Source organism: Nycticebus coucang, chromosome 12 (assembly GCF_027406575.1).
Source record: "Nycticebus coucang isolate mNycCou1 chromosome 12, mNycCou1.pri, whole genome shotgun sequence".
Classification (NCBI taxonomy): domain Eukaryota; kingdom Metazoa; phylum Chordata; class Mammalia; order Primates; family Lorisidae; genus Nycticebus; species Nycticebus coucang.
The window spans coordinates 15,863,679-15,877,944 of NC_069791.1; the positions used below are offsets into that span (position 1 = coordinate 15,863,679).

Genomic DNA, 14,266 nt, shown 5'->3' on the forward strand with positions numbered 1-14,266 from the left:
GTCAAGCAAGGAATTACTTTTTATTATGATTCAGAGATATGGTGAAGAGGCAATATAATTTGTTGGCAGCTCACATAAAGAACTGACAGTGTCAGGTTTTAAAGGAAATGATGAGGACATTTTCACTACTTCAGATAGTGAACAAGAAGAATTTGGAGAGGTGGAACAAGAAATTATTTGTTCTAAGGAAGAGAGTGAAGAGGAAGATGATAACAATGGAGAAGAAGAAATGCAAAATATGGAGCCCAAGAGAAGAAGACCTTGCCCACTTGTAAAAATAGGGTAGCCTACAGCTCAGACGATGGGCACCACCAGGAATGATATGGAACTCACAGCTGCTGAAGGACCAGAGATGAAAATCAACAAATATTATGAGGACTCAACCAGGAGTATAATCAGAAATAGAACTCAAAACTACATTAGATGCTTTCCAATTATTTATGAATAATGAAACTGTGGATGTGCTTATTAAGTTTATAAACCAGAAACTACATCTAGTCAAGGAGTTATGTAAAGATGTATTCATCCACAATTCTGGTGATTTTGTAAAAGAAGAAATATTACGACTAGTTGGAATTCTTCTAAACTGTGGTATATACTGTATAAGGAGAATTTTCCAGTTTACTGTGCTACCTTTCAGAACATTGACTGTGACTCCTACTAAAATGTTTAGGCTTTGATGTTGCTGCAACATATAAAGCTTGCAAACAACATGATAAATTTGCTCCAGTTCAAGAGTTTTGGAATATGGGTATAAGGTCTCACTTTACAATTCTCACGAGTCTGTCACTTTTGATGAGGAATTGGTGTTTCTCCATGGGAGTTGTCCATTCAGACTTTACATACTAATTAAACATGGGAAGTATGAAATTGCAGTGAATCTTTTTTTTTTTTTTTTGCAGTTTTTGGCTGGGGCCAGGTTCAAACCCGCCACCCCCAGTATATGGGGCCGGTGCCCTACTCCTTGAGCCACAGGCGCTGCCTGCAGTGAATCTTTTGTGTGATTTTTCTATATACTACTGTTTTGAGTCAGAGCTATATTTAGGGACATTAGAGAACAAGAAATGACAATAGTGGCTCCAACATTGTTAAGAAGACTGGTTCACCTTTTGGCCGGAGACACCATCGTCCAGTAATTCACCAAAATGACAAGCACAAAGGGAAAGAGGAGAGGCACCCAATACACGTTCTCTAGGCCTTTTAGAAAACATGCAGTTGTTCCTTTGGCCACATATATGTGAATCTACAAGAAAGGTGATATTGTAGACATCAAGGGAATGGGTACTATTCAAAACGGCATGCCACACAAATGTTACCATGGTAAAACTGGAAGAGGCCACAATGTTACCCAGCATACTGTTGGCATTGTTGTAAACAAACAAGTTAAGGGCAAGATCCTTGCCAAGAGGATTAATCTTTGTATTGAGCATATTAAGCACTCTAAGAGCTGAGATAGTTTCCTGAAATGTGTGAAGGAAAATGATCAGAAAAAGAAGGAAGCCAAAGAGAAAGGTACCTGGGTTCAACTGAAGCGCCAGCCTGCGCCACCCAGAGAAGCCCACTTTGTGAGAAGTAACAGAAAGGAGCTGAGCTCCTGGAACCCATTCCCTATGAATTCATGGCATAATAAGCATATAACATAGCACACAGGAGTACCAGTGGACCCATGTTTTTAGGTGCTGGAACCTATTTATTCCCCATGAGCTCATGGCATAATAGGTGTACAGCATAACACACAGGATAACCAATAGCCCCCATGTAACAGTGATGCAAGGTGCTGGGACCTATTTCCCATGAATTCAAAAGTCAATCAACACTTTGTCACATTCAATAGCAAGGTGCCTCCCTGAGCTGCTGGAACTTCTTCCCCATGAATTCATGGCATGGTAGATACAAATAATAGCGTAAAAATGTTTCTTGTTCATTCACTACAAGTGTGATTTTTTTTCCCCAAAGAAGTATTAACGCAAATTTGAATGTCCTAAAAAAAAAAGAAAGAAAAAATACTGGTTCAAAAAAAAAGAACTGTCATTTTCCTCGGTCTGGAGGAAATATTACCATGGACAGAAAGTTTTTGTCTTGAGACAGAGTCTCGCTCTGTCGCTCTTGGTAGAGTGCTATAGTGTCATATCTCACAGCAACCTCAAACTCTTGGGCTCAACTGATCCCTTTGGCTCCACCTCCCAAGCAGTTGGGACTACAGGCCCTTACCACCATGCCTGGCTAGTTTTTCTATTTTTAGTAGAGACAGGGTCTCGCTTTTGCTCAGGCTGGTCTTGAACTCCTGAGCTCAAGCAATTCACCTGCCTCAGCCTCAGAGTGCTAAAATTACAGACATGAGCCAATGTGCCTGGCACATGGACCAAAAGTTTATCTCTTTGCCCTGGATTTCAACTTGCTTTAAAAGAATATAACCACAGTTGATACCTTTCACAGTGGTCAGAGTGATTTGCCTCTATAACTCAGGCCAACATTGATGAAAATCTTCCTACCTCGTACAGTAAAATTTTCCTTCTCTTCCTCTGTGACATTAGTAAGCTATGCTCCAAGGGAAAGGTAGTTATAGTACTTTCCACACAGCATGGAGATATGAAGGTGACAGATAACAAGCCTGATGCGATCCAGTTTTATAATGCTACTAAAGTAGGTGTTGATGCACTTTATAAGTACATGAAAACTACTCTGTTAGTCTGTGGCAATTTTCTTCAACATCATTGACATGGCAGTATGAAATTCACATGTCATTTTTCAGGAAATAAATAACCACTGGTCACAACTTTATTTGAAAGAACAATTAGGTACTTGCTTTTGCAGCACATATACTAAAATTAGAATGATACAGAGAAGATTAGCATGGCCCCTGTGCGAGGATGACATGCAAATTCATCAAGTGTTCCATATTATTATTTGACAGAAAATGAATTTAAAATATGGATGATAAAGACAATAAAGGGGCACACTGCCTGAAGCAAAGTGGTTACAGCACCAACCACACGCACCGAGGGTGGCAGGTTTGAATCCAGCCCAGGCCAGCTAAACAACAGTGACAACTGCAACAAAAAAATAGCTCGGCATTATGGCAGGTGCCTGTAGTCCCAGCTACTTGGGAGGTTGAGATGAGAGAATCGCTTATGCCCAAGAGTTTGAGGTTGCTGTGAGCTGTGAAGCCATGGTATTCTACCAAGGCTACATAGTGAGACTGTCTAAAAAAAAAAAAAAGACAATAAAGGGAATGGATGAGAAAATGGAAGGACAGAACCAAAAGATGGATGAGAGATATGTAGAATATAGAAAGGATATGGTGGAGCTTAAGGAAATGAAGGAGACTATCAGGGAATGTAAAGATGCAGAAGAAAGTATCAAAAATAGGGTTGGCACCTATAGCTCAGTGGCTAGGGCGCCAGCCACATATACCAAAGCTGGCATGTTTGAACCCATCCTGGGCCTGCCAAACAACAATGACAACTATAAAAAACAAACAAACAAACAAACAAAAAACAAAACTGGATATTGTGGTGGGCAATATCCACAATATAGTCCCAGCTACTTGGGAGGCTGAGGCAAGAGAATTGCTTAAGCCCAAGACTTAGAGATTGCTGTGAGCTGTGACTCCATGGCACTCTACTGAGGGCAACATAGTGCAACTCTGTCTCAAAACAAAGAAAGAAAGTATAAAAAATAGATTAGATGGGGCGGTGCCTGTGGCTCAGTGAGTAGGGTGCCGGTCCCATATACCAGGGTGGCGGGTTCAAACCGGGCCCTGGCCAAACCGCAACAAAAAAATAGCCAGGCATTGTGGTGGGCACCTGTAGTCCCAGCTGCTTGGGAGGCTGAGGCAAGAGAATCACATAAGCCCAAGAGTTAGAGGTTGTTGTGAGCCATGTGACACCACAGCACTCTACCAAGGGCAGTAAAGTGAGACTCTATCTCTACAAAAAAAAAAAAATAGATTAGACCATGGAGAAGAAAGAATCTCAGAAATAGAGGATAAAGTTCTCGAGTTAACCCAGGTAGTTAAAAAGGCAGGAAAAAAAGAGAGAGAAAACAGAACAGTTGCTTAGAGAACTATGAGACTTCGTGAAGCATTCGAACATAGGAATAATAAGGATCCCTTGAAGGGAAAGAAGATTTTCCCCAAAGAATGGAAGCACTTACTGGAGACTATTATAAATGACAATTTCCCAAGTTTTGTTTTCTTTTTTCTTTTTTTGAGTCAGAGCCTCAAGCTGTCACCCTGGGTAGAGTGCTGTGACATCATAGCTCACAGCAACCTCCAACTCCTGGGCTCAAGTGATTCTCCTGCCTCCGCCTCCCAAGTAGCTGGGATTACAGGCTTCTGAGTGTTTACTCTGCTGGTGGTCCATTGTGATTTGCAGTGTTGAGAATAGGTCAAGTATTTCCTGTAAAGCTGGTCTTGTTGTGGCAAATTTCCTCAGTGTTTGCATATTTGCAAAAGATTTGATTTCTCCATCAGTTTCGAAGCTTAGTTTAGCAGGATACAGAATTCTGGGCTGAAAATTGTTTTGTTTAAGAATGTTGGCTCTGGTGGCAACGGGTTGGGTTGACCTCTGTGGGTCAAAGGGTTGGGCTCCAGTCCCATGTGCAGGAGGCGGCGGGTTCAAACCCAGCCCCAGCCAGAAACCACAAAAAAAAAAAAAAAAAAAGAATGTTGGCTCTGCGCCCGTAGCTCAGTAGTTAGGGTGCCAGCCACACACACCAGGCCTGGCGGGTTCAAACCCAGCCTGGGCCTTCTAAACAACAATGACAACAACAACAAAAATAGCTGGACATTTAGTTGGGCAGGTGCCTGTAGTCCTAGCTACTTGGGAGGCTACTTGGGAGGCTGAGGCAAGAGAATTGCTTAAGCCCAAGAGTTGGAGATTGCTGTGAGCTGTGATGCCACAGTGCTCTACCGAGGGTAGAGACTGACATACTGAGACTCTTCCTCAAAAAAAAAAGAATGTTTAAAATAGATAAACCATTAAAAAAAAAAAAAAAAAAAAGAATGTTGAAGGTGGATGACCATTCTCTTCTGGCTTAGAAAGTTTCAGTAGAAAAGTCTGCTGTCACCCTAATGGCTCTGCACCTATAGATCAGTTGGTGCTTTCTCCTGGCTGCTTACAAAATTTTGTCCTTGATTGCACTCATGTCCTCAAAAATTCCTTGCCATTCTATAATTTTTGTGGAGACTGTATACATTTTGAGCATGCCTTCTTATGTTTTCTTCAAACATGATGTGCCAAATCATTCAAAATATCTTTTTCAAAATTGTTTTTTCCTTCTTTATGTCGAGTTTGAGGTTGCTGTGGTGTCACAGCTCACAGCAACCTCAAACTCTTGGGCTTGCTGTTTGCCATCCCTTAACCCTGAGTCTTGATTTGTCCTTCAAGGCTGGGTAAATTTCCTGGAGACAACATATGGATGACTTGTGCTTTTATTCATTTATTTATTTATCTATTTATTATTTTGCTTGTGCTTTTCTTTTATCCAATCAACCAACCTGTGCCTCTTCAGTGGGGAATTCAATCCATTGACATTTACTGAGAGAATTGATAAGTGTGGTGGAATTCTATTCATCTTGTTTTGAGGAAGTCCATACTTTTATCCTTCTGCCATTGTGTAAGCTTAAGTTTTGAGGCTGAGGCAAGAGAATCACCTAAGCCCAGGAGTTGGAGGTTGCTGTGAGCTGCGTGATGTTACAGCACTCTACTGAGGATGATAAAGTGAGACTCTGTCTCTACAAAAAAAAAAGAAATAAATAAAAACAGCCAGGCACTGTGGTAGGCACTGGTAGTCCCAGCTACTTGGGAGGCTGAGGCAAGAGAATTGCTTAAGTCCAAGAGTTCGAGGTTGCTGTGAGTTGTGACACCACAGCACTCTACCCAGGGCAACAGCTTGAGACTCTGTCTCAAAAAAAAAAAAAAAAAGAGAAAATACAATAAAAATATGCATAGAATGCTATTAAACTGTTTTTAGATATGTGTACAATGGTATGTTAAATATATATGTTTTTCTCAAAATTACAGTACTATTTAGTCTAGGGTGGGTAACTTACTCCCTATTGGTGCTTATCAGGTACTGAATTGGCATTGTTATGTGACTGCTATGGCCCAAAGTTAATGGATTATTTACCAGCATAGCAAAGTTTAAGAGGTAGTTAAGGCCAATTTCTTGGCATAAATTTCTAAGGAGACGAACCTCTTGTGCACAGCAAGTAGAAGTATAAACTGTTTTTTTTTTAAGTGATCTTTACTATTTTATTCATTTTTAAATATTTATAAATTTAATTCTCTATTTTAGCACATTATTTTCTAAATAACATTCTTCCGGGTGGTGCCTGTGGCTCAGTGGGTAAGGCACGGGCCCCATATACCGAGGATGGAGGGTTTGAACTCAGCCCCAGCCAAACTGCAACAAAAATAGCCGGTGTTGTGGCGGGCTCCTGTAGTCCCAGCTACTTGAGAGGCTGAGGCAAGAGAATCACCTAAGCCCAAGAGCTGGAGGTTGCTGTGAGCTGTGTTGCCATTGCACTCTACCAAAGGTGACAAAGTGAGACTCTGTCTCTAAAAATAAATAAATAAATAAATAACATTCTTCCCTCCACAGTAATATCCAACAGTAATTGCTATCTAGAAAGTCTCTGGTATATAGGCTCTGAAGATACAGTCTCTTCAATTGAATCCAGGTTCTACTACCTGCTTGTGGTAGGCAAAATACTGACCTTCCACAGATGTCCACTTCTTCTTCTTTTTTTTTTTTTTGTTGGGGATTCATTGAGGGTACAAGATACTAGGTTACACTGATTGCATTTGATATGTAAAGTCCCTCCTATAATTGTGTCTTGCCCCCTGAAAGACGTGTCACACCAGGACCCCCACCCCCTCCCTCCTTCTCTCTCTTTCTCTGCTCTCCTCTTCCCTCCCCCCCACTGTGTACAAGTCATTAATTGTCCTCATATCAAGATCGAGTACATAGGGTGGTGCCTGTGGCTCAGTGAGTAGAGCGCCGGCCCCATATACCAAGGATGGTGGCTTCGAACCCGGCCCTGGTCAAACTGCAACAAAAAAAAAATGGCCAGACGTTGTGGCAGGCGCCTGTAGGAGACTGAGGCAAGAGAATCGCCTAAGTCCAGGAGTTGGAGGTTGCTGTGAGCTGTGTGACATCACGGCACTCTACCGAGGGTGATAAAATAAGACTCTGTCTCTGTAAAAAAAAAAAAAAAAAAAAAAAATTGGGCTGAGTAAACTGTCTTAATGGTTCTGGGAAGCACCCTGGAAATATTTGGTGAAATTAAGTATGTGTGTGTCCTCTGACTTCAAGATCATCTTCTGGGTATATATATATATATGTTTTAGAAAAACTGTCACGCAAGTTATCATAGGAACATATACAATTGTTCATCCAGTTTTGCCCATGCTAGGAGGGAGATGAAAGCAACTCAGGTATTTTCACCAGAGGAACAGGTATGGAAAATATGTGGATACAGATTATGGAAGAAATGTAGTAACCAAAAGCAACAAACTAGGTGTACCTAAAGAACACAGATATCTATATCTATATCTATATCTATATATATATATATATATATATTGTTGTTGTTGTTGTTGCAGTTTTGGCCAGGGCTGGGTTTGAATCCACCACCCCTGGTATATGGGGCCGGCACCCTACTCACTAAGCCATAGGCCTCGCCCAAGAACACAGATATATTTTAAACACATTTTTTAAATGAAAAAAGAAAAAATAGCCAGGCATAGTATTGCATATCTGTAGTCCCAGCTACTCAAGAGGCTGAGACAAAAGGATTGCTCAAGCCCAAGAGTTTGAGGCTGCTGTGAGATGCCATAGCATTCTACCCAGGGTGACAGAGTGACACTCTGCCTCAAAAAAACAAAAAGAAAAGAAAGAAAAGAGAGAAAGAAAGGGAGGAAGGAAGGAAGAAAGAAAAGACATATTTAAAGCACAATAATGGCCCAGCATGGTGGCTCACATATGTAATCCCAGCAATTTGGGAGGATAAGGTGGAAAGACTGCTTGAGGCCAGGAGTTTAAGACCAGCCTGGGTAACATAGTGAGACCTCATCTCTAAAAAAAAAAAAAAAAAAAGAGAGAGAGAAAGAAAGAAAGAAAAGAAAAAAATTATCCAGGTATAGTGGCACAGGCCTGTAGTCCTAGACACTTGGGAGGCTGAGGTGGGAGGATCACTTGAGCACAGCAGTTTGAGACTGCAGTGACTGATAATCATAACTCTACACTCCAGCCTGGGCCCCAGAGCAAGATCCTATCTCAATCAGTCAATCACTAAATCGATAAAATAAAATACAATGTTATTTATGTATATTAAAAACAAATACAGGGCGGCACCTGTGGCTCAAGGAGTAGGGTGCTGGTCCTATATGCTGGAGGTGGTGAGTTCAAACCCAGCCCTGGCCAAAAACAAACAAACAAACAAACAAACAAAAAATACAAAAATGTATTGGCTCATACCTGTAATTCTAACATTCTGGGAGGCTGAGGCAGGAGGATCCCTTGAGCTTAGGAGCCTAAGCCAGAGTGAGACCCCCTTTCTACTAATAATAGAAAAATTAACTGGGCATTCTGGTGGGTGCCTATAGTCCCAGCTACTCAGGAGGCTGAGGCAGGAGCCAGGAGTTTGAGGTTGTGGTGAGGCAGGCTAACACCACAGCACTCAAGCCTTGGCAACAGAGTGAGACTCTGTCTCAAGAAACAAAAACCATGGGCGGCGCCTGTGGCTCAAGGAGTAGGGCGCCGGTCCCATATGCCAGAGGTAGCAGGTTCAAACCTAGCCCTGGCCAAAAACCACAAAAAAAAAAAAAAAACGAAAACAAATACACATTCTGGGTTCCTGTGACTCTTTGTACACCTCCTCCTAAACCTATATGGAACAAGCCAGGTGTGGTGGCTCATGCCAGTAATCCTAGCCCTCTGGGAGGCCAGGGTGGATCGCCTGAGCTCAGTAGTTTGAGACTAGCCTGAACAAGAGTGAGATCTTATCTCTACTAAAAATAGAAAAACTAGCCAGACATTGTGGTGGGTACCTGTAGTCCCAGATACTCGGGAGGCTGAGGCAAGAGAATCGCTTGAGCCCAGGAGTTTGAGGTTGTTGTGAGCTACGACAAGCATGACACTGAACCCCAGAGTGACTGAGTGAGACTCTGTCTCAAACAACAACAACAACAACAAAACTATATGGAACAAAAAGGAAAGCAAATAAAAATTCCTAACCCTGATACTAACTACAGAAAAAAACCCTACAATCCCCAATTTACATTCAAGCTGTGAAAACTATACCAGAGACCAGTCAGATCCCCTGCAAGTGTGTGGATGTTCCTGGAACTACTTGGAGAAGTAGGGAATATGGATGGTCTTAGCAATGATGGACCCTCATAATACTATCAACACGGGTTCACTCCCAGAAGCAACGTGCCCAATCCTTAGGAAAGAAAGAAAAGAGAGAAAGACTGAGAATTGGTCTGAAACTTGGCATATCATCACTGTCAACAGGAGTCATAAGGGTTTGGAAAAGTCACAGGAACAAAGATAACAGTCTTAGGAGAGTGTCTCTTTTGAAATAAAGAGATACTTTGAGAAGTAAAAATAATTATTCTTAGTAATGAGTATCTCACTGAAAAAAAGAGTAGGAAAATCAGGGGAAATTTGACTGCAAGGAAAGCACGCTATAATTAAGAAAACTGCTCTTTACCATAACAACAGAAGAGGGAGCTCTTGGGTTAAAAACTGTCCCCAGCGCCCTACCCCCCCCATACTCCCCCTCCCCCCCAGCCCGACATACGCAAACTAGCTTCAAAAGCTTCTTTGCTTCTCTCCAAAGGATCCACCTGTTTGGGTGGATATTGTGGCTCATACCTATAATCCCAATAGTTTGTGAGGCCAAGGTGGGAGGACTGCTAGAGGCCAAAAGTTTGAGAGCAGCTTCGGCAACAGAGCAAAAGCAACTTCCCTACAAGAAATCAATTTAAAAAAATCCATGTTATATGGGGCAGCGCCTGTGGCTCAGTCGGTAGGGCGCCGGCCCCATATACCGAGGGTGGCGGGTTCAAACCCGGCCCCGGCCAAACTGCAACCAAATGTGGCGGGCGCCTGTAGTCCCAGCTACTCGGGAGGCTGAGGCAAGAGAATCGCTTAAGACCAGGAGTTGGAGGTTGCTGGGAGCTGTGTGAGGCCATGGCACTCTACCGAGGGCCATAAAGTGAGACTCTGTCTCTACAAAAAAAAAAAAAAAATCCATGTTATGGGCGGTACCTGTGGCTCAGTGAGTAGGGCGCCAGCCCCATATGCTGAGGGAGGCGGGTTCAAACCCGGCCCTGGCCAAACTGCAACAAAAAATAGCCGGGCATTGCCGCGGGCGCCTGTAGTCCCAGCTACTCAGGAGGCTGAGGCAAGAGAATCACCTAAGCCCAAGAGCTGGAGGTTGCTGTGAGCTGTGACGCCACAGCATTCTACAGAGGGTGACAAAGTGAGACTCTGTCTCTAAAAAAACCCAAAAAACTGGTAACCGAGGAGTCAAGAAATGTGAGAAACGTGAAAAAAAGAAAACAACCAAAAAACTTAAAGTACATAAACAAATAAATTATATCCAAAACCTAGGTGATAAAAACTCAGTATTTATTACTTTCTAATTATTTCGCTACATTTATTACTATTATCTATGTTTAGAGGACGTGTGTATTGCGTCTGAATGGGTGAGCACTACTATGCATTTCTCTCTCTCTCTCTCTTTTTTTTTTTGATGTGAGGAATTTCTTTCCAGCTCATGTTCAGTGACATAATGTTGGTAACTTTCAGTTAGCCATGATGGAAGTATTTACACATTGCAAATTGTCAAATGTTACAAATCAAAGGTCCTCACTGTCCAGAACCACTTATTAAACATTTAACAGCACCTCACCAATTGCAGTTCAGCTGTTCCTTCTATCCAATCCTCATTCTTTCATTTTGTCACAAATGTGGATCTCCAGGGCACTCTCCAACATCCATGCATATGCAACTCTGTCTCAGAGTCTATATCCCAGGAGTGTGTCCTAAATCAACAACGACAAAAAATCAGTGTCTCAAAAAAAAACCATATATATATATATATATATCAAGGACCAAAGATATAGTTCAAGATGTAGAGTATAGAAACAAGAAAAGCCAAGGAAAATTAAACAAAGATCAAAAGGATCAAAAACAGGCCAAGTGTGCTGGCTTGTGCCTGTAATCCTAGCACTTTAGAACACTGAGGTGGGATGGCTGCTTAAAGGTAGGAGTTTAAGACCAGCCTGGCAACATAGTGAGACTTTGTCTCTATAAAATATTTAACGATTAGCTAGGCATGGTGGTACAAACCTATAGTCCTAGCTCCTGGGGAGGCTGAGACAGGAAGATTGCTTCAGCCCAGAAGTTTAAGATTGTATTGAGCTGTGATCACACCACTGCACTCCAGACAACAGCTTGGTGACAGTGTGACTCTGTCTCTTTAAAAAAAAAGAGAGAGAAAAAAGATACAAAAGTGATAAAGAAATCAAACAAACAGGATCTATCATACATATTTCTGGATCCTTGAAGAAGAAAACCAAAATAATAGAATATAATTAATATTTACAACTATAACATTTCTCCATGGAGGTGGGGCAGAGAAGCTCTGAATCCAAGCTCTGAAAGGGCACACCATTGGGAGGCACCTGTGGCTCAGTCGGTAAGGCGCCGGCCCCATATACCGAGGGTGGCGGGTTCAAACCCGGCCTCGGCTGAACTGCAACCAAAAAAATAGCTGGGCGTTGTGGTGGGCGCCTGTAGTCCCAGTTACTCGGGAGGCTGAGGCAAGAGAATCGCTTAAGCCCAGGAGTTGGAGGTTGCTGTGAGCTGTGTGATGCCAGAGCACTCTACCAAGGGCCATAAAGTGAGACTCTGTCTCTACAAAAAAAAAAAAGATTAAATAAAAATAAACTCAAATTAGTTAACTCTTCGTTATAGCCTTGAAAATTATTATACTGTAATACGAAGGAAAAAATTACCTGGGCTTCCTGGCAGAAAGATCAAGTCACTTTCTTTTTTCTTTTTTATAGAGACAGAGTTTCACTTTATGTCCCTCGGTAGAGTGCCGTGGCATCACACAGCTCACAGCAACCTCTAACTCCTGGGTTTAAGCGATTCTCTTACCTCAGCCTTCCAAGTAGCTGGAACTATAGGCACCTGCCACAACACCTGGCTATTTTTTTGCTGCAGTTCAGCTGGGGCCGAGTTTGAACCCACCACCCTTGGTATATGGGTCCAGCGCTTTACCGACTGAGCCACAGGTGCCGCCCAGATCAAGTCACTTTCTAAAGATAGCAAACCAGTTTGGCATGAGAGTTCTGAACAGCATTCAAATCCAGAAAATAGTAAAGTAGTATCTAAAACGTTACCAAAAAAAAAAAAAAAATGTGCAGCAAAGATTTTAAATGGCAACAAACTATCCTGTAAGTATCGAGGCTTTGGAAGTTTTCAGGGCCAGGAGTGGCTGCTGACAAATGTAATCCCAGCACTCTGGAAGGATCACTTGAGACCAGGATTCAAGACCAGTCTGGCAATATAGCAAGACCTCATCTTTTAAAAAAGAAAGAAAACAAGAAAGAAAGAAAAAGAAACAAATTTCAGTGTTCTAAGGACAAACTGCACCCAACTAACACAGAATTAAGAAAACTTCCTAACACTATGGGAGGCCAGAGCAGGTGGATTATTTGAGCTTGGGAGTTTGAGACCAGCCTGAACAAGAGCAAGACCCTGTCTCTACTAAAAACAGAATACTAGTCAGACCTTGAGGATCACTTGAGCCCAGGAGTCTGAGGTTGCTGTGATGCCATAGCATTCTATCCTGGGGCAAGAGAGTGAGACTCTGTCTCAAAAAACAAAAAAAATAAGACGAAGAAGAAAGAATACTTCAGCAAAGAAATTAGTGATGAGTATATAGATTTAGCTATATATCTAGGACTAAAACAAAAGGGGTGGTAAAAAGAGTGATAGTGTTCACAGTATTCTTTGGCACTTGAGAAAACAATAGAAGGTCACTCTCCCCATTCCCCATTTGAGAGGTACCTTCCCTATGTCCAGAGAAAAGCAACATTCTTATCTCTGAAGACAGAGAAGAATCTGAACAAACAGGCCTTGCTAAGTTCCCCTTCAGTCTTTTCCCCATTAGATCATACTCCTTTGTTCTTCAGTCATAATTCCCCATGACTGGGCACATTTCAGCAAACTAAACATAAAAACACACAGTTTTCTGAAAGACCACGTAGTCTGTTTTGTATATATAAATACTATATATCTGAGATCAAACATAACAGTTGTATCAATCTGTAAAGTGGGTTAAATCGCCTATTAAAAGATAGAGATTTAGATTGGGCACAGAGCTCGCGCTGTAATCCTAGCACTCTGGGAGGCTGAGGTAGGTGGATTGCCTGAGCTCACAGGTTCAAGACCAGCCTGAGCCAGAGTGAGACCTCATCTTTAAAAATAGCCACGTGTTGTGGTGGATGCCTATAGTCCCAGCTACTAGGGAGGCAGAGGCAAGAGGATGGCTTGAGCCCAGGAGTTGGAGGTTGCTGTGAGCTGTGATGCCATAGCACTCAACCAAAGGCAACAAAGTGATACTCTGTCTCTAAAGGAAAAAAGAGAGAGAGAGAGAGATCTTCAGATTGGCTCATACAGTAAAACCCATTCTGTCCTGTGTATGAAAGCCTAAAATAAAAGAACAAAGATACACTGAAAAAAATGCAAATTTTGACTAGCAAGGGCTATAATCTTAATATCAGACAAAGTAGCATTCAAGCAAAAAAGCATTTAATGTGACAAAAAAGAACAGTTTATAGTAGTAAAGGCCACAACTCACCATGAATATACAATAGTCACTAATATCTATACAACAAATAATAAGCATCCACTTTTGTAAAAACACTCTTCTTACATGGCAGTGCCTGTGGCTCAGTGAGGTAAGGCTCCGGCTCCATATAGTGAGGGTGGCGGGTTCAAACCTGGCCCCGGCCAAACTGCAACAAAAAACTAGCCGGGCATTGTGGTAGGTGTCTGTAGTCCTAGCTACTTGAGAGGCAAGAGAATTGCCTAAGCCCAAGAGCTGGAAGTTGCTGTGAGCTGTGACACCACAGTACTCTACCAAGGGTAATGAAGTGAGACTCTGTCTCTAAAAAAAGCTCTTCTTACAAAAAAGTGGAGAAATAGAAATGTGCTAATTAATGATGACTTTAATACA

The 14,266-nt window shown here is 42.0% G+C and overlaps 1 protein-coding gene and 1 non-coding gene across 2 annotated transcripts in view; both read left to right on the forward strand.

Annotated features, from left to right (window-relative positions):
• FAM186A (family with sequence similarity 186 member A) overlaps positions 1-286 on the forward strand; it is a 118,393-nt gene extending 118,107 nt beyond the window's left edge. Inside the window, exon 15 of the mRNA XM_053556570.1 lies at positions 70-286. Coding sequence (XP_053412545.1) covers positions 70-286 — 217 coding nt within the window. The remainder of the gene's footprint in view (positions 1-69) is intronic.
• A 2,512-nt stretch (positions 287-2,798) lies between these two features.
• Positions 2,799-2,905, forward strand: LOC128562881 (U6 spliceosomal RNA). Its single transcript, XR_008373580.1, has one exon. It is a non-coding gene; the product is annotated as a U6 spliceosomal RNA (small nuclear RNA).
• Positions 2,906-14,266: the final 11,361 nt, after the last annotated feature.